This window comes from Carassius gibelio, chromosome A7, assembly GCF_023724105.1.
Source record: "Carassius gibelio isolate Cgi1373 ecotype wild population from Czech Republic chromosome A7, carGib1.2-hapl.c, whole genome shotgun sequence".
Lineage (NCBI taxonomy): Eukaryota > Metazoa > Chordata > Actinopteri > Cypriniformes > Cyprinidae > Carassius > Carassius gibelio.
Window position 1 is genome coordinate 13631654 of NC_068377.1, and position 25736 is coordinate 13657389.

Here is a 25736-nt window from a genome sequence, read left to right on the forward strand (position 1 = left end):
AGGCAGTAACCTTTGAAAGACAACAATGAATCAAATCATAGGCAAACTTTAAACAGCATTTAAATCTCCATAGAAAATGATACTTGCAGGTGTCTCTGTGTCTTTTTGTGTGCTGGAGCAGCGTGAGCGTAGTCTTTGTGGCTAGGCATGTCTTCCGGGGTTTTGCTGTGGAATCGGTTTAACAACAGAATGTTTCAGGATTCGTCTTCCTCGTGTGGAGAGGCGAATAGGCGAATAAACTTAGTAAAGAAAAGAAACAAAAAAAAAAACAACGGGAATGGAAGCTCCCAAAGGAGCCATGAGAATGGCTGTCCTCTCAGCCGCCGTGCTGAGAGGGACGGCGATAGGAGCGCGGCCCAAGGCCATGCAGAGGGACGAGCAGAAGTACGGAAGCGAAGAAAAACTAAGAGTGAGTGAAGGAGGAACTTCCTTCTCTCGATCTGAAGTGGGAAAAAGTTCCTTGGTCTCTGTAGAAACACCCACCCTAATAAATTAGGGCTTGTCAGATTTCAGCAGTGACATTTCAGCAAGTTCGTAATTCCAGATTAATAAATTTTACACACCTTTTATACAGGTGGATAGTTGGGTCACAACATGACAATTCCAAAAACACCAAACAGTACATATATAACTGATAGAAACACGAAGTTACATTCAAATGCAGAATTACACACATTTAATAATTTGATTAACACATGATAAAACTGCAGATACTCCAATTTATATGGAAAACATCTAATGCACCAAAAAAGGCAATACTCTATACATTTGGACTACATTTGAGTACATTTTACCATTCTTTTTCTAAGAGTTAGCTTTCCTGTCCTGTTTGTTAGGTCATAAAGTTTTACGACCTGGTCAGGAGTAGGGTTACAGAATCATGACACTATTTGAGAACCTTAAAATGAGGAGAAACATTTCCAATTAACAAATCAGCAAAATTATAATCCTTGCATAACAAGGATTAACATTTTATGCAACGCACAAAAATATTCAAAATACATATTATTAAGGAGTTATTATTAAGAAAAGTTTGTGTGTGTGTTTAGGAATGTGGGGGGGGGGGGGGGGGGGGTTCGTTTCTCCTTTGAGGCTGCTCACGGGTATCCCTGGACAGTCTCAATAGCTGGAGAGAGCACCCTTTGCTGCTATGGCTGCAGGGGACTGCTGTTCATCCTACAGCAGAGGATGAACACCCCTGCTACTTAAATGGAGATGGAGTAGTTGAATGTGGAGAAGAAAAAAAAAAAAAAAAAAAACTTATAAATTCAAAGGGGCTGCTGTTTTCTCTCGCGGGAGATAACCCCTTGCCGCGATACCTGAGGGGGCCGCTGTTATCCCTCAAGCGAGGGACGAACTCCCCCTCAGAAGAAAGGGACCTGCTGTTCTCTCCAGCTGGAGAGAGCACCCTTTGCTGCTATGGCTGCAGGGGACTGCTGTTCATCCTTCAGCAGAGGATGAACACCCCTGCTACTTAAATGGAGATGGAGAAGGCGAACTTGAAGGAGATGACAAAGGAAAAATAAAAAGAATAATAATTATAAAGGAAAAGGGGCTGCTGTTTTCTCTCGGAGGAGATCACCCCTTGCCACGATACCTGAGGGGGCCGCTGTTATCCCTCAAGCGAGGGACGAACTCCCCCTCAGAAGAAAGGACCAGCTGTTCTCTCCAGCTGGAGAGAGCACCCTTTGCTGCTATGGCTGCAGGAGACTGCTGTTCATCCTACAGCAGATGATGAACACCCCTGCTACTTAAAATAAGAGGGGACTTGCTATTCTCTCCCTCGCTTTAGACATGAGAACATGCCTCTCCTACCATAGGCTGCTTAAGGACATCTCTATAACATTATCTTTCTCTTTTGCAGGAAGGAAACAAGGAAACGCTACTCTCCTACCACTCATACCAAGCTCAGGGACATGCTGCTTGTTTGCGGTTCTCCCGCTGGAGAAAATACCCTCGCTGCTATTACCAGCTACCTTAATTATAGAGAGGCCCGCTATTTTCTGCCTCATAAGAAGGGAGAAACCCCTTCGCTAGCCAGTAGGTTACATTAAGGATATCTCAATAACACTGTCTTTTCTCTTTGCAGGACTGGAACAAGGTTGGTTTTGGGGGTTCTTCTTCAGGCAGTAATACTCTCATTATGTTTTGGGGGTTTATGTTAAAGCTCTTGTATGTTCAATTATTCTGGGAGCAAGAACCCCCATAAGGAACCATACCGCCAAAGATAAATCGTGTTCAATAAACTCAAGTAAACTTGCCAAAGTGGTTCCTGTCTGAAATACTGTTGGACTGTGTAAATACTGTGTGATGTAAATACTGAATGACCAAAAAATAAATGTGCGCCTCAAGTCACTTTGTTTGTTATTAGAATGATCTGGGGCACTTAGGGTGTACTCACGAGTGCGTTTGACCACCAAAGCGCGGTTCGTTTGACTAGTGTGAGTGCTCCGAGGTGGGCCAGGGCACGGTTCAGTTGGACTCGGGCGCGGTTCGCATGCAGTGTGAGCGCTAACCGTGACGGGGCACGGAAAAGGACGCTTTGCATCACGGTTTTGCGACGCTCCAAAACCAACATGGCAGGGTAAGGGTTGCTTTGGTCTACGGCAGAGGTGCAAAACGCATAAAAAAACTAAAAACTGCAAAGTCCTTGCTGCTCTTCAGCTGGTATCTTGCAAACATCCTCATACGAGCAGCACAATTACGTGAAAATGTTCGTGCCACTAAGGCGGCACATCTGTTTAACAACAGGCTGTGGACCAAACAACACAAAATTATCCACAAAGAAAACAGAGCGATGGACTCCATTGTGTTCATACAGTGCCGCTCTTCCTGTTTATCCCAAAACCGTCGCACCATAATGACGTAAGCGTGCTCCGGCACGAATGCTGAAACCCTATATGTGAGTGCAGGCCAGAGGGGGAGTGGGGAGGGGGGACAATCGTACTCGGGCCCGGTTCATGGCAACCGTGCCTAGTGTGAGTACACCCTTAAACTATCAATAAGTTGTATTACAAGTTAAATTTGCACCTATGTTATCAATTTTATCAAAATATGTATGATCTATAAAATTAATAATAAGCTGTACTTCTAGCCTGGTTTGTAGGGTCGGTGGGTGTATGTGAAGAAATTTTAACAAATTTTACCTAAACAATATGGCAGCTAGCATATATACTCTTTATAATAAACGATATACAAGATAACTCTTTTGAATGGCTCTGTGTGAGGTTATTATGCTGTTGCTGTACATAGACGTGTGCAGTCAGACTCAAACTATTGTAGTGATTCTGAAAATGCACTCAAAATTATTAGAGACTCTTAATTGTGAGCAGTAAGCAATTTAATGTGTCTCAGCATGAGTGCTGTGTTTAGTTGACTGCAGGAACACATTTTCAGCATTGCTGTTCTTGTTACATTCCTCTCTTATTTTCTCTCATTCTCTCTGTCTCTCTCTGTCTGTTCTCTCATTCTTCTCCCTGTGGTTCCTTTTAAAGTGCTAATGTGTGCTGAAAGAGTGTGGAAATTCATAATTTCACAGGTATTCATTACACCGTAGATCTTCCTTACTTAGTAATAAAAAACAATTAGGCTATAGTTAAGGTTGTTGATATATAGGTCTACTAATATTTGATGCTTCATGTTTCATTGTAATAAAAAAACTTAATCAGAACATTGCACTAAACTGTCGCCACCGATAGCCTTGTGAGCACTTACTGCACTATCAAAAATAAAGGCATAAAAAAGGCAAAAATAAAACAAACAAACAAATACCATTCTACTAAACCTCTCCTTTGAGTTGAATGAAGTCAGTCATTTTGGAATGAATTAAAAGCAAATTATTACTGTCTTGTAAGTCACAACTAGAAGTTATATGCATCATAAATGTTTAGACAGTGTGTTTATGTTTCAGTGCTGTTTTAAATATTTGTATATATGTGTTGTCCAGGTGGTGGACCTGTACTGGGGCATTGATCCAGAGGAGTGGGACAGTCCAGAGCTGCAGAGACTACGGATGAAATTACTGGAAGAATGTCTGAAAACTTCAGCCGGTCCATGCTTTGTTGTGGGTATATATGACATATAATCAAACAATTAACCAGTGAATCCCTATATATATATATATATATATATATATATATATATATATATATATATATATATATATATATATATATATATATATATATATATATATATATATATATATATATATATATATATATATATAAGATTTTCTGTTTGGTCAATAAGAGTTGGAAGCATGATTTTTATTTTCACATAGAATTTAGGGTTGTTTTTGTTGTTGTTTTTATCAAGTATCAAGATTCATTTTTTGAAGGGTGTAAAATTATTTTATTAAATATTATGTAAATAAATACAAAATTAATAACTTGCATTAATAGCAAGTTTTATTGCATTTAATAGCATGGCTTTAAATTAAATAGTGATAAATATTAAAGCAGAGTTAGGCTGGTGTTACAAGTTAGGCTGGTGTTACGTTCTTGTTTGTGGGTTGAGTTGGTAAGATGTCTCTCTAGTCTGATATGGGAGTTAAGCACTTCAGTTCACTCACAGGATGAAGCTCATTGTGCCTCTGTGACTTGCTCACTCTCGCACACACACACACACACACACACACACACAAAAATACACAGCAAAATTACTTTCAAATCTCTAAGTATTGCAAGAGGAAGGCTATGGTTTGATGGCTGATGTTGCAGGAGATGAGAGATCATCCAGAAGTGAAGCACACACACACACACACACACACACATTCAAGAGCACCTGGTGGGTTATTGACAGATCAGTGAATTTATAAGGAATGTATATTTACACATGACCACAGACTTCTGTGTGTGTATTTGTTTTATAAGGGTTCAGAATCAGTTCTCAGGTGTGGAGGGAGATTGATTTTAAATAATTAAAATGTAAATGAGCAATCTGGGCAGGAGGATTGGGATCTAATTGGATTCAGAGGGCAATGTTTGAGTTGAGGCGCTGTGTGTGAAAACAAAGTAGCTTTCTGATGTTCAGTGTGGAAAATTTGCATGGCCAAACTTGACCATTTTTCACCCACATTGTGTAGAATTTTACTGAAATGAGCAATGGTAAATGTTACTGCACCTTTACTTCAACCACTCTACATCGATTTTTGTGTAAATGGGAAAAAAAGTGAGAAAGGAATCAAATGAAAAGGATAATAAGAACATCTGCAATTTACACTTCAAAGTCCTGTTCGTACAAAGGCAATTACATTTACATTGAAATTCAATCATTTAGCAGATACTTTTATCCTAAGCAACTTAAAAATGAGGAGAACAATAGAAGCAATCAGACCAACATGAGAGCAACAGTATACAAATGATGTGACAAGTGTCAGTTAAGTCTAGAACAATACACATAGTAAGTTTTTTAATATATAAATTAGAAAAAAAATGAATAGAATAGAATAGAATAGAATAGAATAGGATAGGTAAGTGGTCAGATTAATGAATAGAATAGAATAGAATAGAATAGAATAGAATAGAATAGGATAGGTAAGTGGTCAGATTAATTGGTCAGATACTGGCAAAATATATATATTTTTTAATTATTTTATTTATTTATTTATTTTTATTTTTTGAAAACGACTAAAGACTCAGCTGCTCAAATTGAGATCAAGTCATTCCACCATCTTTAAACAGTCCAGGAAAGGTCTGTTAGAGCCTCTTTGGGATGACACCATGAGTCGTCATTCACTTGCAGAAGACAAGCTTCTGGAGGGCACATAAATCTGATCAAGCGAGTTTGGCTATATTGGTGAAGAGTCAGTGGTTGTCTTGTAGGCAAACATCAGTACCTTGATCAGTACCAAACCATTTTAGCAATATGGTCTGTGAAGCTTAACTGATCATCAATCACAACTCCAGTGTCCCTGGCTGTCCTGAAAGGAGTTATGGTTGGCACACCTAGCTGTATAGAGAAGTTCTGATGAAGTGCTGGGTTGGCTGAGACGATGAGCAGTTCTGTCTTAGCAAGGTTAAATTGAAGGTAATGGTCCTTCATCTAGCCAAAAAATGTCTGTCAGACAGGCTGCAATGTGAACAACTACGATTGAATAATCTGGTTGAAGATCTAGGAAGAAGTTGTAAATTTAAGGCCCCGATATACTTCAAACGAAATCGAAGAACAAACTGATACGTCATTTTGAACAATATCAGGCCGAAACGAAGTTTGCTTCTGCAGTTCAAACAGCTGACCAAAGCAAACTTTCTGGGGGAGTTTGTTTTGGCTCCTAAACACCTTTGAGCTTTCATTGGTTTGTGGCGGTTCAGTGGGTGTGTTCTGAAACTCCACCTTCTTTGACGTTCTTTGCATGTGTTTCAAATTAATGTTACACCATGTCTATCCTGTAGCTTGGTTATGAGGATTAGTGTCTCTCAGCAGTGAGGTCCATGCCAACCAGAACATGTAAGCCTTAGTGATCTGAAACAAAGAGACGACAACCAGAAGGTGCATGGTAATATGTCCATGCTTATAATGGGAAGGGAAGGAGGATTGCGAACCATTTGAGCATACTTACAGAGCAGTAGTGCCGCGTTTATATGTCCTATGTCTAATAAGAGAATGATAGTGATTGAAGCTATCTGAAAGCTGACCACATCAGCTGGTCACAGCCTATGCCTCCGTGGACTGACTGAACTAACGCTGTGCTCGATTTCAGACAGGACCACTTTGGCAAGTTACTTGAGTTTATTGAACACGATTTATCTTTGGCGGTATGGTTCCTTATGGGGGTTCTTGCTCCCAAATTAATTGAACATAAAAGGCCTAAACATTAACCCCTCAAACATAATGAGAGCTATTACTGCCTGAAGAAGCCCCCAAAACCACACTTGTTCCATTCCTGCAAAAGAGACAAAAACAACTTTATTGAGATATTCTTAATGCAGCCTACTGGCTAACAGAGGGGTATTCACCCCTCAAAAGGAGGGATAGAACAGCAGGCCCCTGTAGTTATAGCAGCAAGGGTGTTCTCTCCAGCGGGAAAAAAACATCAGGTCCTTTTCTTTTTGACGTGTGTTCGTCCCTTGCTGAGGGATAGAACAGCAGACCCTTACAGTTATAGCAGCAAAGGGTGTTCTCTCCAGCGGGTGAAAATAGCAGGCCCTAATTATTATTTTTTTATTATTATTTATTTTTTGTAAATATACGTTTTATATGAAATTCCACTTAGTCATCACTAACTATATTTAGCTATAGATCATGCTGTATACCATTACTCTGCATCAGAAGCCTTTCCAAAATCAGTGCATAAGGTGACTTTGTGCAAAAAATGCTGCCTGCAAGTCATTGCATGATACTCAGCAAGTCTGCTGCCTGAAGTTTCAGATCCATCCAATGACTTCTCACTAGTGACTTCCCGATGGTTTTAGAGGATGATTACTTCTCGTTGCCCCCTGTTGTTCAGAGAATAGTACACCAGGTTTCCTCTTCAGGAACTCGAGTTGCGTCGAGAACGAATGAGGAATGCGTCCAGCGTGACGTCTCTGAATAACGTGTGTAATCAGTCCAATGAAAGGGCGAGACGTCATAGGCGGGTGACGTCAGAGACCAGGAAGCATAAAAGCATGAGCGGCGAAGCCGGTAATCAGCCTTCTTTTTTCATAAAGCACTGTGTGTGTTTGTCAGTCGCTATCTGTTTGTGAGTCTTATTTAGTGTCGTTTGTCCACTGATAAACTCCATTGTCAAAGCTTCAATCAAGAGAAGTTTTGGGCGAGAGCAGTCAGCATTCAGGAAAAAAAAAATAAAAAGGTTCAGCTCGTGTGTTGTCTGCTTGAGAGTGAAGAGCGCAGTGTCAGCTCTCGAGGGAAGGCTCAGAAGGCTCTCTTTGAGGAGGGAGCCTTCACTGGCGTTTCTCGCGGTACCAGCCCTTCTTTCGCCGAGGCAGAGGAATGTAAGATGGGCATGTCCCTTTCTTCTTCCTTAACCACAAGATCCAACGCCCGCTCTTAGGCGTTTGGAAGCCCGCATTTGCAGTACTTTCTCCCCGTTGAGAGGGCGCGACACGCTGCCTGTCTTTCCCTGAGGAGATTGATGTGGAAAGATGTCGATGAGCTTGCCAGTTGCACAAGCACCAGTTACACAAGCATAGTATGCCTTATATTATAATAAGCAGCATTAATGAAGAGTGGAGCTCGCGCAGTCGGCTCTCGGGGGCTGATTGTGCTTTTCTCAAAAAGATGCACTTATATCCATCCTTCTTCATCAGAAGTTCCTGAGGTTTGCTTTTGGGGGCAGAAACCTACAAATACATATCTTCTACTGGCCTTGCACTCTCACGCAACACTTTCACGACTCAACCACATTGACGATTGGTTGATATCAGCTCAATCAGAGCAGCTCCCTCAATGAGGAAACTGTATGCCTTGAAGTGGAAGCTTTTCACTTCTTGGTGCGGAAACCGCCAGTTCGACCCAATTAACTGCCCGGTTGGTACAGTGCTGGAGTTCCTGCAGGCTCTCTGCACAATTGACCCACTCCTCCCTGAAGGTCTACGTGGCGGCCATGGTGGCCTACTGCGCTCCTCTCGGTGGCCAGTCAGTGGGCAGAAACCCTCCAGCCAGAAGAAGCTTATGCTAAGTGGTGATCAGGATGCTATCTTAAGCCTCAAGTTCTCTGATCTCCCCTCTCCTGGGGGTCAAGACTCACTCCTTCTGAAGTTTGGCCATTGAATGGGTTGTCCCCGATTTCTGTCAGGCTCCTTTTCCTTCTCTTGCTTTAGCTGTGCTCTTCCACACTAGGCAGAGATTTGAAAGTCTGGCGGAGTGGGCATTCTCGTTCCCCATTCGTTCCCAACACAGCTCGAGTTCCTGAAGAGGAACGTCTAAGGTTAGGTATGTAACCCTGGTTCCTCGAAGGAACGAGACGCTGTGTCGCAGTGCCACACTTCCGGCATCTCTGGCCGGCGCTTTCTTCATCCTTTGAGGCTGATTACTGGCTTCGCCGCTCATGCTTTTGTGCTTCCTGGTCTCTGACATCACCCGCCTATGATTTCTCGCCCTTCCATTGGACTGATTATACACATTATTCAGAGACGTCACGTTGGACACGTTCCCCATTCATTCTCAACGCAGAGTCTCATTCCTTCGAGGAACCAGGGTTACGTACGTAACCTTAGATGTTCTTACACCTTCCAAAGTAAAATTCAAGCACGTCCGGGCACTTCCAAGGACATTTCAATTTTCCAGCACTTTACAACTGTGGTAAATTACCCGTTTACATACATACTCTTATCTTAGTTAAAGCACATGCACAGATACAACTCAGACACACCTTACTTTCTAAATCGTTTGGATTTTTTGAAGGCACATTTTGCATTGTTCTAAACAAAAATCAGCAAATTGCCAGCAGGCGGCGCATTTGGATAGTTACAAACTGTTTGTATGGACGTCCTTACAATTGAATGTCCTTAGATTTTAGTCTAATCACGATGATGATTTATGTCGATTATATTTTTGGTTGGGGGAATGACACATCCTGTTCATACGTCCTTCAAAGGGTAATTTTAGTAGCATGAAACAAGATGGTTAATCCATTCAGAATTTAAACGTACAGAACCGAGCAACAAACATCCCTGATTTATGACTGATGATTCCACTGCATCTCGCCGACTACACTTCGAATGAATTATTGTTTACATCGTTTCCGCTGTTTATAATGACGATATTCGAGAGAGTCCAGTCCAGTGAGCACATAATCTGAACACAACTGTAGTGTTCAATGCCGTGTGTGATTAATTATAATGCCAATAATACCTACCCTAATGCTGGGGAACCCTGCATAAAGATTGTATGCATTGTAAGATAATCTTAAATGTACAGTCATGGTCAAAAATATTGGAAACCTTGGTAAATATGATCAAAGAGGGCTGTGAAATTCATCTGCATTGTTAATCCTTTTTATTTTAATTCACAAAAATGTATCCTTTCATTGGATAATAAGAATTAAAAATGGAGGAGAAATTATTATGAAATAAAGGATTTTCTCGAATACACATTGGCCACAATTAACGGCACGCTTTTATTCAATACTTTTTTAAACCTCCATTTGCCAGTTTAACAGGTCTAAATTTTCTCCAATAATGCTTGATGAGGTTAGATAACACCTGACAAGAGATCAGAGACAATTCCTTCATCCAGAATCACTCCAGACCCTTTAGATTACCAGCTCCATGATGGTGCTCCTTCTCTTCAGTTCACTCTAGAGGTCTTCACAGTGCACCCGAGACCCGTCGACCCCGGACCCGACCCCGGACCGGTCTATATTTTAAATCATCAGCCGGGTCCGGGTCGGGTCCGAATCTATTACCTCGGGTCCCGGGTCTGTTTAACATTGTGTGTAATACCCATGCGATCGCCGATCGGAGTCATCTGACTCGAAGAACATCCGGCCGTGATCAGAGGACTGGGATGGCTACAGTTGAAGCTTGATTTTGTGCTCAGTGAACCATTTCTTTGTTGTTTTTGAGGTTTGTGTTTGGATTATTGTATGGTTGGAAGATTCAAACATGGCCCATTATAAGATTTCAAACAGAGTCTGTCACTTATTGATTTTTTTATCTGTTGGTATCTGATACAATCCATGATGCCATGTATCTGAACAAGATATCCAAGGCCTCCAGCAGAAATATAGGCCCACAACATCAAAAATACAGCAGTATATTTCATTGTACACATGGTGTACTTTTTATCTCTGTGTTCACCAAACCCATCTTGAGTGTTTGCTGCTAAAAAGCAATTTCATCTGACCATGTCAACGTGTCCCATTTGAAATTCCAGCCATATCTGATAACTTAATATGCTTTAATATGTTTTTGGATGAGCTAGGATAATTTTTCTTGAAACCCTCCCAAACAACATGTGGTGATGTAGGTTCTGTTTGACAATTTTATTTTAAGGTTTTCTTTTTCACAATAACGCTTTCATTCATTTTCACATTTTTCTTTAATCGCGACAGTCTTAAGATTTAGTTTTACTGAGCAGGCAAAATTTTGTTTATCTTTATATGGTCAAAGCGCACACTCTCTCATGGAAAACAAAACCAATCAGACTTAACAGGGGGCTACTCAAGTATTTAGTTCTCAGTTTACCATAATTTGTCATTTTTAAACCATCACTGACTGAAGCAGCAACCTCCGGCAAGAAGGGTTTTTTCCTTTCTTTTTTTTCTTCCTTCTCCTCTATCGGAGGGTTCACGTTAATAAAGAACACACTACATCTTATTTTATGAAAAACAATGATTAAACATTCAATAAGAAAGCAAATAATTATGAACGAATGCACTGCATTTTCAAGCACTTTATCTAATTCCAAGCATTTTTTTTTTATGAAACCTTGAAAACACTGCATTAAATTTCAAGCATTTTCAAGGATTTTAAGCACCCACATGACCCTGTACAATGGCAAACATGAAGAGTAAAGCCTTGACTGCTTGGGAAGGTGCGCACGCAGTCATCGGAGGCTCGCAAGTGGAGCCAGCGAAAGCATAAGTCCCACTTATGCAACGGCAGATCTAGCACGGTATGGTACTAGATACTAGATAAGCCTCAACAAGAAAGCAGTCCCAATACCCGTATAGCTTTAAGCAAAGACCTTCTGAAGTGCATAGAGTGGGGCAGCATCCCCTTACAGAAGAATAGAAGTAACGAAGGGGGGTCTTTTATAACAGTTAAAAAGATCAGCATGACCCCTTAAAGCAGTATGACGTGGTCAGTACTCGAATTTAGGCAACAGCATTAGTCCTTGTCCAGATAACGTTTAGCATTGATGTGAGCAAAATTTACAATCTGTATATTTAAGTATGAAGCACTTTATCGATACAGTAGTTAGTTTAAGCAACAGCATATCACTGATTTAAACACAGCGTGTTGGCTATAGTCGGATAAGTTTAATGAAAGCATCCTGTGACGAGTGGGGCGCGGCCGAGAGCTGTGGGAATGGAGCAAGGCCATTGGAGTGATTGAGAAATGAGCGACGCCTGCTCCACTCACCGGTCTCAAGTCCCACGGAGGAGATTGGAAGAATACAAAAGAGGAGTGACTACAGTGAAGGATGAGAGAGGACCACGCTTGGGTTTTATTTTGTGTTTGGTCCTCTCTTGTCCTTCACTGTCGTCGCTCCTCTTTTGTATCCTTCCAATCTCCTCCGCTAGTCACACATCCCCAATAGATGAGCCTGAAGCAGCAGCCCATTTATACCGACAGCCTTGACAACAGATTAACAAGGCTCATTGGTAAATTTAACTGTTAGTGTTAGCAGTGTGGTAATATGATAGCATGCCTAAGAAACATAACTGAACAATGAGTTTTGGACAATGAGCAATGTCTGAAGCATGTTCGCAAAAATAGCACTAGGCAATAAAAATGAAAGAAACTTTGCTTAGCTTCGTGAAGATGTCCCGAGATGAATTAAAGGTGAAATGGCCAATTGTTTGGGGATGCTTTGATTCTTCTTGAATATCTTGCTTCTTCCGGCTGGGAAGCAGTTCTTGTGTAAATTTGTTGGGTCAGTCGTATTAGTACAACTTTGGTGATGAATCATGGGCAAAGTGTCTATATCAACTGATAGGAGCTGTGGTCGCTCAGATCACTTCCAGTCCGTCGCCTGACAAACAACGTGGTGAATTCGGTTAAGTCCACAACATGAAATCTATTGAGATACTCTGTGGGAATCCTTAAAAAAAAATCCTGATTTAACGCTTCCTATGGAGATGGATTCATCATCTGATTAGTTTTCTGAGTGAGCGATAGCTCGTATGACCAGTTTGAGCCTTGTGAGCCATTTGAGCATACTTACCGAGCAGTAGTGCCACATAAATATGTCCCGTATCTAATAGGAGAATGGTGGTGATTGGAGCTATTTGACAGCTGACCACATCAGCTGGTCACAGCCTATGCCTCCGTGGCCTTACTGAACTAACGCTGCGCTCGATAAGGGATACCGGTCGGTAGTTTTCTACTGAAGAACTGAAGATTCTTGTTTTATTTATGAAGAAAATTGCAAAGTTGTCAGCTGTAAGAGTTAATGAAGGAAGGAGAGAAGGACAAAGAAGAGAAGAAAAGAGAAGGTGTTGTCAGTGGAGCAGTAGCATGTGTAGATAAGGTCCAATTGATTACCTGATTTGTGAGTAACTGTAGTAGACACTCTCTTGAGGTCAAATGAGGCAAGCAGAGTGCTGAAGTCAGCAGCTTGGGGTTTTTCTAGGTGGATGTTGAAGTCACCAAGTAGATTTAGAGGATTACTGTCCTCATAGGCTAGTGACAATGCCCCTGAATATTCGAGATACCCCTACCGGAGGTAGAACTAAACCCAACAATGTTTTTCCTCATCTCTAAGGTCTCCCATATATGAAATGGATTCTTGGCTAAAAATATTTTACTGCTAAGATTGTTAAATTAACAGATATTGTTATACACCACAAAACCAATAAAGGACTAAAATATAGCCTGTCCGTATGGGAGTTAAGGCATATAAACTAATGCAGATCAATCACACAAGCTCTGAGAGCTTTGAACCTTGACATGTTTGTAGTCAGGAAGTTGATTTAACTACTAGAAAAGACTGGATGTGAATATATTGATGTATGGAATAAATAGACACATGTAAACACATATCTAAAATAAGCGGACATGCACAAATTTAATATCTATGCAGAATGTTTTCATTTACTTTGTGCTTGCTTTGCCTGGCATTATCATAGAAACACATATGATTGGAAACACACTTGTTGGAAAGGTGGGGTTGTGCTGAATCCAGCAATACCAAATATGTAAATATATAATAAAAGAGAAGTGTTCTGTCACTCAATGTATGAGGTGTCCAAAATGAATGAAAATGGAACACTGACATAATTGAGTCCAAACCCATTCATTATCAGTGGTGAGAAGAATGTTGAGAAATTCAAATATAAGAGACATCAAAAAATATTTAATATGGCACCTTGTACTATATGGAAACAAAGATTGAAATCGAAAGATAACACCTTACCATAGCACAAACAGGAGACCAGGAGTTTTAACTTAATGAACTTTTTAATAAAACTATAACTTAACTTCACACAATACAACTTAAATTACTGTCTTAAAACAAATGGCAATCTAACTAAAGAAACAAACACTCTTTGGGGAAATGAGCCCTGTCTTCTCAGGCTGTTTAGTTTATTTTCTAGCAGCAACCATTTGGAACATAAACTGCTTTTGGTAACCATTGGAGAAGGGTCTGGCTGCAGACTTGCACTTGCACTCTCAGACACTGCTTCTGCTAGCGACATCACTTGCAGTATTTATTTTTTATTTTGTTCTATTTATTGATAGCTTTTTGTTTGAATTTCCCAACATTTTATAACAGTTGCCATGTGGCGAAGACAAGAAAAAATAAACTAAATTACAATGTCAATTGCAATCGCTACTTGCACTCTCCGCTACCTGTGACTTCACTTGCAATCAACACAAATCGTGCATGTTGCCAATGGAGACAAGACGCTGTGGTTGTGATTAAACGATTAAAACTAATTTAGTACTATAACGTACAGGGTCCTGCAAGAAAAAGACAAGCACAGACCTTGGCCACAGAACAGCAGAATATGAACGCAATGCACAAAGCCTTTCATTAAGCGTTTTCCTCCTGTAGAAAAAAACTAACACTTAATTTGGCATAATGTATTCAGACACATTAAGTTCAATTAAAAGATCAAATTCAATATATAGTTATTATTCAATGTACTGCAAGGCAAGCAGATGTCTATGAACACAATGTGCAAACTTTGTCCTCCCATAACAACATAACGCTTAATGTGGCCTAATAACAGACTAAGATGATAAAGACAATTTAGTAGGCCTAGCCTAGCCTATATGTCTTGTTGTTGACTCTAAGTATATACAGACCAGCAAATATGAACGGGCATTATGCATTAAGTGATTTTAAAAGGATCAACTCCGTACAGGCAAGAAGACAAGTACAGAACACAGTGCGTTAAATTGTACATTAAACGTTTTCCTCCTATAGAAGCCATGGATTTGCCGATCTTGTCTTTTTCTTGCAGGACCCTGTACGTTATAGTACTAAATTAGTTTTAATAATTTAATCACCACCACAGCGTCTTGTCTCCATTGGCAACATGCACGATTTGTGTTGATTGCAAGTGATGTCACAGGTAGCGGAGAGTTCAAGTAGCAATTGCAATTGACATTGTAATTTAGTTTATTTTTTCTTGTCATCACCACCTGGCTTTATAAAATGTTGGGAAATTCAAACGAAAAGTAATAAAAAAAATAAAGAAAATAAAAAATAAAGACTGCAAGTGATGTCACTAGCGGAAGTGCAAATGTCTGAGTGTGCAAGTCTGAGAGTGCAAGTACAAGCCTGCAGCCAGACCCTCTTGAAACATTTCGGGGTCAACCCCCCATGATGTTGCACCTGCAACACACCACTCATCCACATTGTCATCAGTGACAAAGTGGGTCATATTTGGACAGTCAGGGCAAGAGCAAAACCCTGTGCAGGTCAAGCCCACAGAAAGACACTGGCATTTGGTGGCATCGGCACAGTTTCTGTCTTTACAGTAGAGGTGGGTGAGGTCTCTAACTCCTTTAGGTGCTGGTGCCTTCTGGAACATCACAGATTAAATGCAGCCACCTTCTCTGAGCCTCCATCCTCTACCAACTGGGTTCCAGAGAAGAGTTTTGGCCAGGTGGCTGTGATGCCACACTGCTGTTTGCTGGAAGCCATCTTCTGTTGGGGGTAGATTTGCTGCTGACACCTCAGGTCATCCAGGTTGGTGCTAGGATGCCCATCTTGGTGCCTCTTCTTTGTCTTTCAAGATCTTTGATTGAGTGTTGGTGGTCATATCTATCAAAAACTATAACGACACAGCTGTTACCTTCCTTTCCCATTAAAGTTGCGATCTTTTTCCAGACACACTCACCCAGGTCATTGAACGTTTGAAAGGCTGAATCATTGAGCATCTGAAGAAGATCCATGCCATCAATGATATATGCTGATGGTTCTTTTACACTTGGCAGCTGCTGTTGTCTTCTTTATGATTCCATCATCAAAAAACAAAGAGGGTGGGACAAAATCATGTTTAATCTGAGATACAAGATTTTTATGACTTGGGAGCGGGGAGATACGAGGTTACGCTCTCATTGATAAGAATGATACAGACACAGACGTCGCTGCTGCCAGCAGTGTTCATCAAAGTCTGCGGTCGTGTCGAGCCTTTTGACAAGAGATAAGGCTTTAAGGGGTAACTAAACCCCTGGTCAGAGCCTGACTCCACCCACTGGCAATATTTAAAAAATGCTGAAAAGTGGGCAGAGCACAGCGGAGATAGAGGGGACAAACCAAGGGCAGGGCTGAGCCGGTGGGGCGTGAACCTGAGACCCTCAGTGACAGATTAATTGACAGCTGCTGTTAGAGTCACTAAAATGGAGAGTGACTCTAGTGACGCAAGTAGTTTTGCAACAGAGCGTTCATTTGAAGTAGAGGACTTTTCTCCCCCACCTTCACCTGAAGTGGATGTCGAGGTGTCTGAGGACACAGGGCCAGGGCCTGAGCCATATCAATTCAAGCCACTGGCTCAAACTGCGGCTCTGGCTCTTAACTCCCGGATTCTGATAGGCATCCGATGATGCTAGCGAAGCAGCCGTGCAAGAGAGAACGGGGCCAGTCTCAGAGTAAGGCACTGCGTCGCTTTTCAGCGTGAGCTGTGTGGAGCATTACAGCTGTGTGGAGCATTACCGAAGCATTACAGCTATGCATTTTTAACAAAAAAAGCCTACTCAAATGTATCTAACCTAACGATTTTCATTCATTATTGTAAGAAATGAAAAAGAGTTATGCAAAGATAGGCTTACTTGGCGCCAGTAGACAGACCTTTTTTCAAAATTTGTATTGGTGACAAAATCGAAGCTATTCAAAGCCCATATGAGATCTGGGATGACAAAAAACGTTGGTCCGACTCGCCCGTGTCTTGGCCACCAATCTGCTGGGGAGACATTTATTCTTATTTAATAGAAACCCCTGGACCCTTCACTCATGAAAGATTAAAGGCTTTCAAAAGTCTGAAGGCCTATGATTATTTTGTTTCTCGAAAAGTTGTGCCAATCTTTTCTGTCAAACAGAAAGCAGTGATCGTGCTAAAAGCAGAGGTTAGACCTGGCCAAGCAGAGTCACAGCAAGATTCGCATCTCCCGGGGGTGATCGCCTAAGAGAACGGCGAAATAATCACTGCTCACTGCGACTGCAAAGCCGGGTAAGTCTTCATTGATCAGTGTTCTTATTTACTTATTTATTTACTGAAAATGTAGTGACTGTTGTACCAATTCAGTTGTTTTCAGTGTGAGACTTTCAATGGCGTCTGTACAAATGGTGAAAAATTGTATACCACAGCTTACACATTTCTCCTTCTTTCAAATCCAGTCTTGGAGAAACATGCAGTCGTGTAGCAGCTTTAATGTTTAAAGTAGAAGCAGCTGTCAGGATAGAACTTACAAATGCTGCATGTACTAGTGAGGCTTGCAGCAAAGCACATCTACAGAATGATGTGAGGAACATAGTCTGGGTGCTGTGGATTGTAGTTTGGGACACCTGAATCAGAAAGCGAAAACATATGACTCGGTTGATTTGACTCAGTTTTATTTATTTTTATTCAATCTTCTATAAATACATAGTCACTAAGACTTACCATGAACAAAATGTGCCTCACAAACTCGATCAGAAGCTGCAGGCTTTCTGCGGAACGTCCAGGTTCAATCGCCTAATTGCGCCCAACCATTTCTTTAAATTTTCGCTATCCTTTTCGGAGGGAATTCGAAAAAACTTTTATCAGGCCCCCAACTAACCGTACAATCGACCACACAGCAAGAGTGAACCATCCTCTTCTCTAAATCCTCCTCCAAACGTGCAAAACAATCAAATTACAGGTATCTAGCGGTGTTTCCTGCCACACGATTCCCATGATGCAACGCGACAAACATAAACAATGACGTCACAAAAGACCCACCTATTGACTCCCTCTGCCAATGCATTGATAAAATTAATAGCTGGATGTGCCAGAGCTTTCTTCAGCTAAACAAGGAAAAAACTGAAGTCATTGCATTTGGAAACAAAGATGAAGTGTTCAAGGTGAATGCATACCTTGACTCTAGGGGTCAAACAACTAAAAATCAAGTCAGGAATCTTGGTGTGATTCTGGAGACCGGTCTGAGTTTCAGTAGTCATGTCAAAGCAGTAGCTAAATCAGCAAACTATCGTCTCAAAAACATTGCAAGAATTAGAGGTTTTGTTTCCAGTCAAGACATGGAGAAACTTGTTCATGCCTTTATCACCAGCAGGGTGGACTATTGTAATGGGCTCCTCACTGGCCTTCCCAAAAAGACCATTAGACAGCTGAAGCTCATCCAGAACACTGCTGCCAGGATTCTGACTAGAACCAGAAAATCTGAGCATATCACACCAGTCCTCAGGTCCTTACACTGGCTTCCAGTTAAATATAGGATTGATTTTAAAGTACTTTTACTGGTATATAAGTCACTAAATGACCTAGGACCGAAATATATTGCAGATATGCTCACTTAATATAAACCTAACAGAGCACTCAGATCATTAGGATCGAGTCAGTTAGAAATACAAGGGCTCACACAAAACAAGGAGAGTCCTCCTTTAGTTACTATGCTGCCCGCAGTTGGAATCAGCTTCCAGAAGAGATCAGATGTGCTAAAACACTGGTCACATTTAAATCTAGACTCAAAACTCATCTGTTTAGCTGTGCATTTATTAAATGAGCACTGTGCAATGTCCGAACTGATTGCACTATATTTTCACTTTCTTTTATGTAAAATAATTTTCTAACTGTTTTTAAATTCATTTTAGTTAAGTAGTTTTTTTCATAATTTTAAAAGTTTTAAAATTGCTTGTCTTTATTTTTATTATTTTTCTTCATGATTATTTTACTTTATTTTATGTAAAGCACTTTGAATTACCATTGTGTATGAAATGTGCTATATAAATAAACTTGCCTTGTCTTGCCTAGTAATAAGTAGACATTTAAAATACATCAATAACTGATATCATAGTTTAAAATAGATAAAATCAGAGTTAAGGCTTGCTTTATGTGTTGCTCGACGAGGATTTCTCAATCGTTGCGACTTTAAATCCTGAGGACACAAAATGCCGTGGAACCTCTTGCCATGGAGTGAAGAAGAGGTGGCGTTACGAGGATTCTCAGACAGTTGAAGTGTCCAATGGAGTTAAGAGATTTGCTCTCAATCTATTTTCAACACTTTAGATTGTTTACCACGTGGGGTTTGACCAATAGCATTGAAATGTGAAAAAATATGAAATAGACAAAATTTGGACATGCGAGGATTCTGCCCGTCAGTGACGATATTTTAATAAAGGTGTTCCATTCCAATGTTAACCTGATTCAATTGGATCTGTGGTTCATATGAATTGTATAGTATACTGTGCCTTATGAAATGTATCATTATTAAATGTATCATAAATATAGATCAGCACTTACCTAATGTAAGTTACTTTGCAGTAACGATGAGTTTGTCAACATTCTTCTCACCACTGATAATGTGATTTGGACTTGAGGCTATTTTGTCCAGCGTTCTTTCATTTTGGACACCTCATACATTGAGTGACAGAACACTTCTCTTTTATTATATATTTACATATTTGGTATTGCTGGATTCAGCACCTTTCCAACAAGCCATCATATGTGTTTCTATGATAATGCCAGGCAAAGCAAGCACAAAGTAAATGAAAACATTCTGCATAGATACTAAATTTGTGCATGTCCGCTTATTATATGTATGTGTTTACATGTCTCTATTTATTCCATACATCAAGATATTCACATCCAGTCTTTTCTAGTAGTTAAATCAACTTCCTGACTACAAACATGTCAAGTTTCAAAGCTCTCAGAGCTTGTGTGATTGATCTGCATTAGTTTATATGCCTTAACTCCCATACGGACAGGCTATATTTTAGTCCTTTATTGGTTTTGTGGTGTATAACAATATCTGTTAATTTAACAATCTTAGCAGTAAAATATTTTTAGCCAAGAATCCATTTCATATATGGGAGACCTTAGAGATGAAGAAAAACATTGTTGGGTTTAGTTCTACCTCCGGTAGGGGTATCTCAAAAACTAAAGCACTTTTTGACCATTTGTCACTAGCCTATCAGGGAAGTTTAAGAGTAACACATCCAACTCCTCCAAGACGTTACATAGTCAAGCTGGGGGACAATAAACAACTACAACATGGATTTTAGAAGGGTGGGTATTAGTAATTGTATGTGATTCCAATGAACTGTTGCCAATAAGAGATGGTAAAGTATCAAATTTCCATTCATTTCAAAATAAGTAGACCAGTATGTCCACAATCAGACAAGTGGTGTGAGAAAAGTTCAAAAAAAAAAAAAAAAAAAAAAAAAAAAAATCAGAGTGATATTATAATTTATTTTCCATTGCATTGTGAAGAAAACAGACAAACTAATACTACAATAGTGTCTCACCACTGTACTTTTTTATTTGGTTGTTTTTTATATATATTACACCACAGTGAACACAAAAACCTAAACGTCTGTTTGAAAACATGCAAATAGTGTTTGACTTGCTTACAGCTACTGTCAGAGAGTGAGTTTGCATGTTAAGTTTTTTATTTATTTATTTATTTATTTTATCGCATGCAACTGAATTTTTGTGGCCAGAATTCATGTTAATGTGAACAGGACTGTGTGTGGATTTTTAGAGGAGTCTGTCAAAAATAGGTAGAGTTTAACTTTTATTGGGGGCATATTCAGGAAGGCTAGTGTGTATGGTGCATATACAGTCAGGTCCATAATTATTGGGACATCGACACAATTCTAATCTTTTTGGCTCTATACACCACCACAATGGATTTGAAATGAAACGAACAAGATGTGCTTTAACTGCAGACTTTCAGCTTTAATTTGAGGGTATTTACATCCAAATCAGGTGAACGGTGTAGGAATTACAACAGTTTGTATATGTACATCCCACTTTTTAAGGGACCAAAAGTAATGGGACAGATTAACAATCATAAATCAAACTTTAATTTTTTAATACTTGGTTGCAGATCCTTTGCAGTCAATTACAGCCTGAAGTCTGGAGATCAATTAGACATCAGCGTACGCTGGGTTTCATCCCTGGTGATGCTCTGCCAGGCCTCTACTGCAACTGTCTTCAGTTCCTGCTTGTTCTTGGGGCATTTTCCCTTCAGTTTTGTCTTCAGCAAGTGAAATGCATGCTCTATCGGATTTAGGTCAGGTGATTGACTTGGCCATTGCATAACATTCCACTTCTTTCCCTTAAAAATCTCTTTGGTTGCTTTCGCAGTATGCTTCGGGTCATTGTCCATCTGCACTGTGAAGCGCTGACCAATGATTTCTGAAGCATTTGGCTGAATATGAGCAGATAATATTGCCCGAAACACTTCAGAATTCATCCTAATGCTTTTGTCAGCAGCCACATCATCAATAAATACAAGATAACCAGTTCCATTGGCAGCCATACATGCCCACGCCATGACACTACCACCATCATGCTTCACTGATGAGGTGGTATGATTTGGATCATGAGCAGTTCCTTTCCTTCTCCATGCTCTTCTCTTTCCATCACTCTGGTACAAGTTGATCTTTGTCTCATCTGTCCATAGGATGTTGTTCCAGAACTGTGAAGGCTTATTTAGATGTTGTTTGGCAAACTCTAATCTGGCCTTCCTGTTTTAGAGACTCACCAATGGTTTACATCTTACATCCTCACTGTCTCATTCTCTTTCTCTCTAAATGATATGTAGTTTCTGACCTCCATCCATGTAGGGCAGAGTCTATTTTCACCCTATTAGCCTTTCTCTTTCCCGCATTAGCATTAGCTGCCAGGGTGTGCTGTGGTATTCAAAGCACTCCTTTTTGCCTTGTAAAATGAAAATAGTATTTTTTTTTTTCCTTCTTGATTTAAAATTGTGTTCATATGAACTCTTGGTCCAGCTACTTTTCAAAGATGATCCATGCAATAATACAATAACAGTTTTACAAATATTACCCGTTTATCATTGGCTGGACATGTTCCGTTTGTTACCTCTATTTGTTATGCCTGTTGAAGAACATTTAATTAAATATATTTTTTTAAATGTGTGTCAAGAAATTAGATATACACTACCTATTAAAAGTTTGTAGTCTGTAAGATTTTTTAAAGTCTGTTATGTTCATCAAGGCTGCATTTGTTTAATCAAAATATAGTAGAAAATTGTGTATATATTGTCAAATATTATTACAATTAAAAATACATTTTTTATATTTAATGTATTTTAAATCATAATTTATAAGAAAGCAATAAGAAAGCAGCCATTCAGATCATTCATGCTCATTTGGTGCTCAAGAAACACTTATCATCAATGTTGAAAACAATTCTGCTGCATTTTTTTATTTTTATTTTTTTGGATTCTTTTAAGAAAACATTTATTGGAAACAGAAATCACCCTTACAACGTAAAAGTTTTGTCTATATTAATTTTTTTTCAAACACTGAATTCATACAGACTTAAAGAATTGTGGTGTTTTTGATTTTCTTATTTGGAGACCAAGTCAGTTCTAATGTCAGTTGGTTATATGTCATGTTAATCTATCTAGTTTTTTCAGCTTTTGCCAAAATCAACCTATAAATTGCTTCTTAACAGCTGTAAGTGCTGAATATAATTTTGGGATAGGAGAAAGTATGTTACCCTGAAAAATTACACACTTCACCAGGAAAGATCCGGGCCATTTTTCTCAGTGGTCTAGTTAAAATTAGCTTAACTCATCTTCTTTGCCAAAGAAATATATGGGTCTTCTGACGTGTGTACTCTAAGTAGTTAGTGAGAAGTTTCATAGAAACTTTGCTGCCCTTTCCCAAAGAGCACTTCATTATCTCATAAGAAAAAGAATGGAGGTCAGAGACCTCTCTTTGGACTTCATGGTTTGGAGTACAAGTACGCAAACCCTGACACACTTGGAACTCTGTGAGCGTTTGATCTGTATGCAGGATTTCCTCCATGAAGTTCAATAATGTTGTGTTGTGTTGTGTCATTGCATGTATTTGGGTCTATTTTAGAGTCAAAAATTAGGCTTTGATCAGAGCGCGAGAGAGTGCGAGTGTGAGGAGGTTTGTGGCTGACAGTTCTGGGTTGCATGTGCTGGTGTGTCTCCAAAGAAGGTCTCCAGGCAAATCTGAATTTTTTAATCTAAGTGTGACAGGCAGAGATGGGTAGAAATGTAAGAGAGAGAGAGAAATATTGAGAAAAACTCTCAGAATAATATTGAAACTGCTGAAACTGGTAGCATTTAAATGCAAATTAGATTTTTAAAGCTCGGTCTATATCATTTACATCAGTGGTTCTTAATCCTGGTCCTGGGGACCAGCTGCTCTGCACTCTGTCTCCCTTATCTGACACACCAACCCGATCTCACGGCAATTCGTACATTTTTCACAAGGTGGCTTGTTCGTATGAATTCGTACGACCACACTTGTACAAATTCATACGGTTGTTGCCAAATCGTACGTATTTTACGAGTTGCACAATTCGTATGAATTTGTACGAATGACCTACACCTAACCCTGCCCCTAAACCTAACCATCACTGGGGTTTAGACAAATCGTATAAAATCGTACAAGTGAGGTCGTACAAATTCGTACGAATAGGCCACCTCATAAAATACATACGAATTTGCCGTGAGATAGCGTTGGACACACTCAGTTCAGTTCATGGGGCTCTCTCCTAACAAGCTGATGATTGAATAAGGGGAACAACCCAACTGTGCAGAGCGGGAGTCCCTCAGAAGAACCAGATTTTGAGTTTGTTAGCTCTTTTAGCCTCATTATTACAAATATATACACCACTGTTCAAAGTCTGTTTCAAATAAATACAGTTGTTGTTGTTGTTGTTTTTTACTTTGTATTTATCAAATAATCTTGAAAGATAAATATCGCAGTTCAGAAGAATGGCGAAATGGCGCTACGCTGATGTGGAGAGACACAGAGAAGACGAATTGTGAATAAAAGTATTCTCGTCGTTCATAACATTACAGTTGAACCACAGCTGGACTATTCTGACAATGCTTTTCATATTTTTCTGGACCTTGACAGTGTAACTTACTTGGCAGTACATAGGACAATCACAAGCCTCCTGGTTTTCTTCCAAAATATGTTAAATTGTGTTCCGAAGACGAAAAGAAGCTTCATGGGTTTGGAACAACGTGAGGGTAAGTTATTAATGACAAAATTTAAATTTTGGGCTGGAGTATCCTTTTAAGGTAAATTTCAGACTTCTGGTTACTGTATGACTTGTACACACTAGCCTATATCTACAAGGCCTGAAATTTGGTGCGAGGTTGCTGGTACTGCATACAATGTTAATAACTCCCGCAAGTGTCACATTCATAATGCAGTAAATTCCCACTCTCATTTAATTCAGTATATAGAGAAACATGCATTCTCCACTGCCGCATCTCACCCTTGTGTCCTGCAGCAGTCACTTGAAGAAGTCAGCAATGCTTTGACTTCTGATGAGTTTGAGTGTGTGATGTGTGCTGTGCAATAGTGTGTTGGGGACACTCTAAAACACTTGGCTTGGCCATGGCTTAATGTACTGAAATTGGAGGCTCAGATTCAATATGCACCTTATTGATGACCTGTGCCATTATTATACTGCATCAGAGTGTGATGTAACAAAATTGTAGCTCGTTAATATATATATATATATATATATATATATATTGATCCATTTTATACAATCCACCTTCATTTAGCAAGTGATAAATTGTGCGTGTGTGTGTGTGCGCGTGTGTGTGTGTGTGTGTGTGTGTGTGGAAAAGTTTTCTGGAGATACTTTGCAATTTAATATTTTTTTTTACAAATTGCATAATAAGCATAACAATTTGAGTAAATGAAGCTGGTATGAAGGTAGGGGATGATGCTCCCTTCTAGAACAATGTGCATTTATGTTTAAATTGTAACATAAATTATCATATTTATGATTCTCATTTCTTTATTATAAAATGGCAAAACTGGCACTGTTTTTGAAGGAAAATGGCTCTTTTTAATCTCTCTTTTTAACCCATCTCATGGTGTGATGTTGAAGTCTTGTATGAGTTTCTAAATATTAATATTTTTTGTGCAACGATAGCATGGTCTGGCTCAGCGGCCTTAGAACAGATTTTTTTGTTCAAACATTATGATTTAAATGGTGATGAGTACAGAGAATAACTCTTTCATCTTTTCATAATTTTAATAGATTTTCAGTGTTTTGGTGCATTTTAAAGAGTTTTCAGTCAAAAACTCCCAGATGATAGATATTATTCATTGTTTCTGACAAACAACAAAAGATAATGTGAATTACAGTATGTACATTGTTTATTTATTTTTTTATTTTTTGTTTAATTGCAGTGTATTATAAGGGGTAGAATCCACGGCTCAGTACTCACTACTCGTCAGTACTTTTAAATAAGCTATTATTTTGCTGCTTTCTCAAGTAGTTATTTGGACAAGTACTTTTTACTCTACTAATATATTTTTTTCTGTACTCTTTCCACCACTGCTGAGCAGTTGTGTAGTGTGCACACAACAGCAACTACATGGTACAGTGTGAGAAGATCAGAGAGATCTTACCAAACTTTTTATCGATAGTGTAC

The 25736-nt window shown here is 39.5% G+C and overlaps 1 protein-coding gene across 1 annotated transcript in view; it reads left to right on the top strand.

Moving 5' to 3' along the window:
- Nucleotides 1-277: 277 nt before the first annotated feature.
- LOC128016402 (NACHT and WD repeat domain-containing protein 2-like) overlaps nt 278-25736 on the top strand; it is a 44622-nt gene continuing 19163 nt past the window's right edge. The window contains exons 1-3 of the mRNA XM_052600870.1: nt 278-409; nt 2090-2101; nt 3947-4063. Of these exons, the coding sequence (XP_052456830.1) occupies nt 278-409; nt 2090-2101; nt 3947-4063 (261 nt within the window). The remainder of the gene's footprint in view (nt 410-2089; nt 2102-3946; nt 4064-25736) is intronic.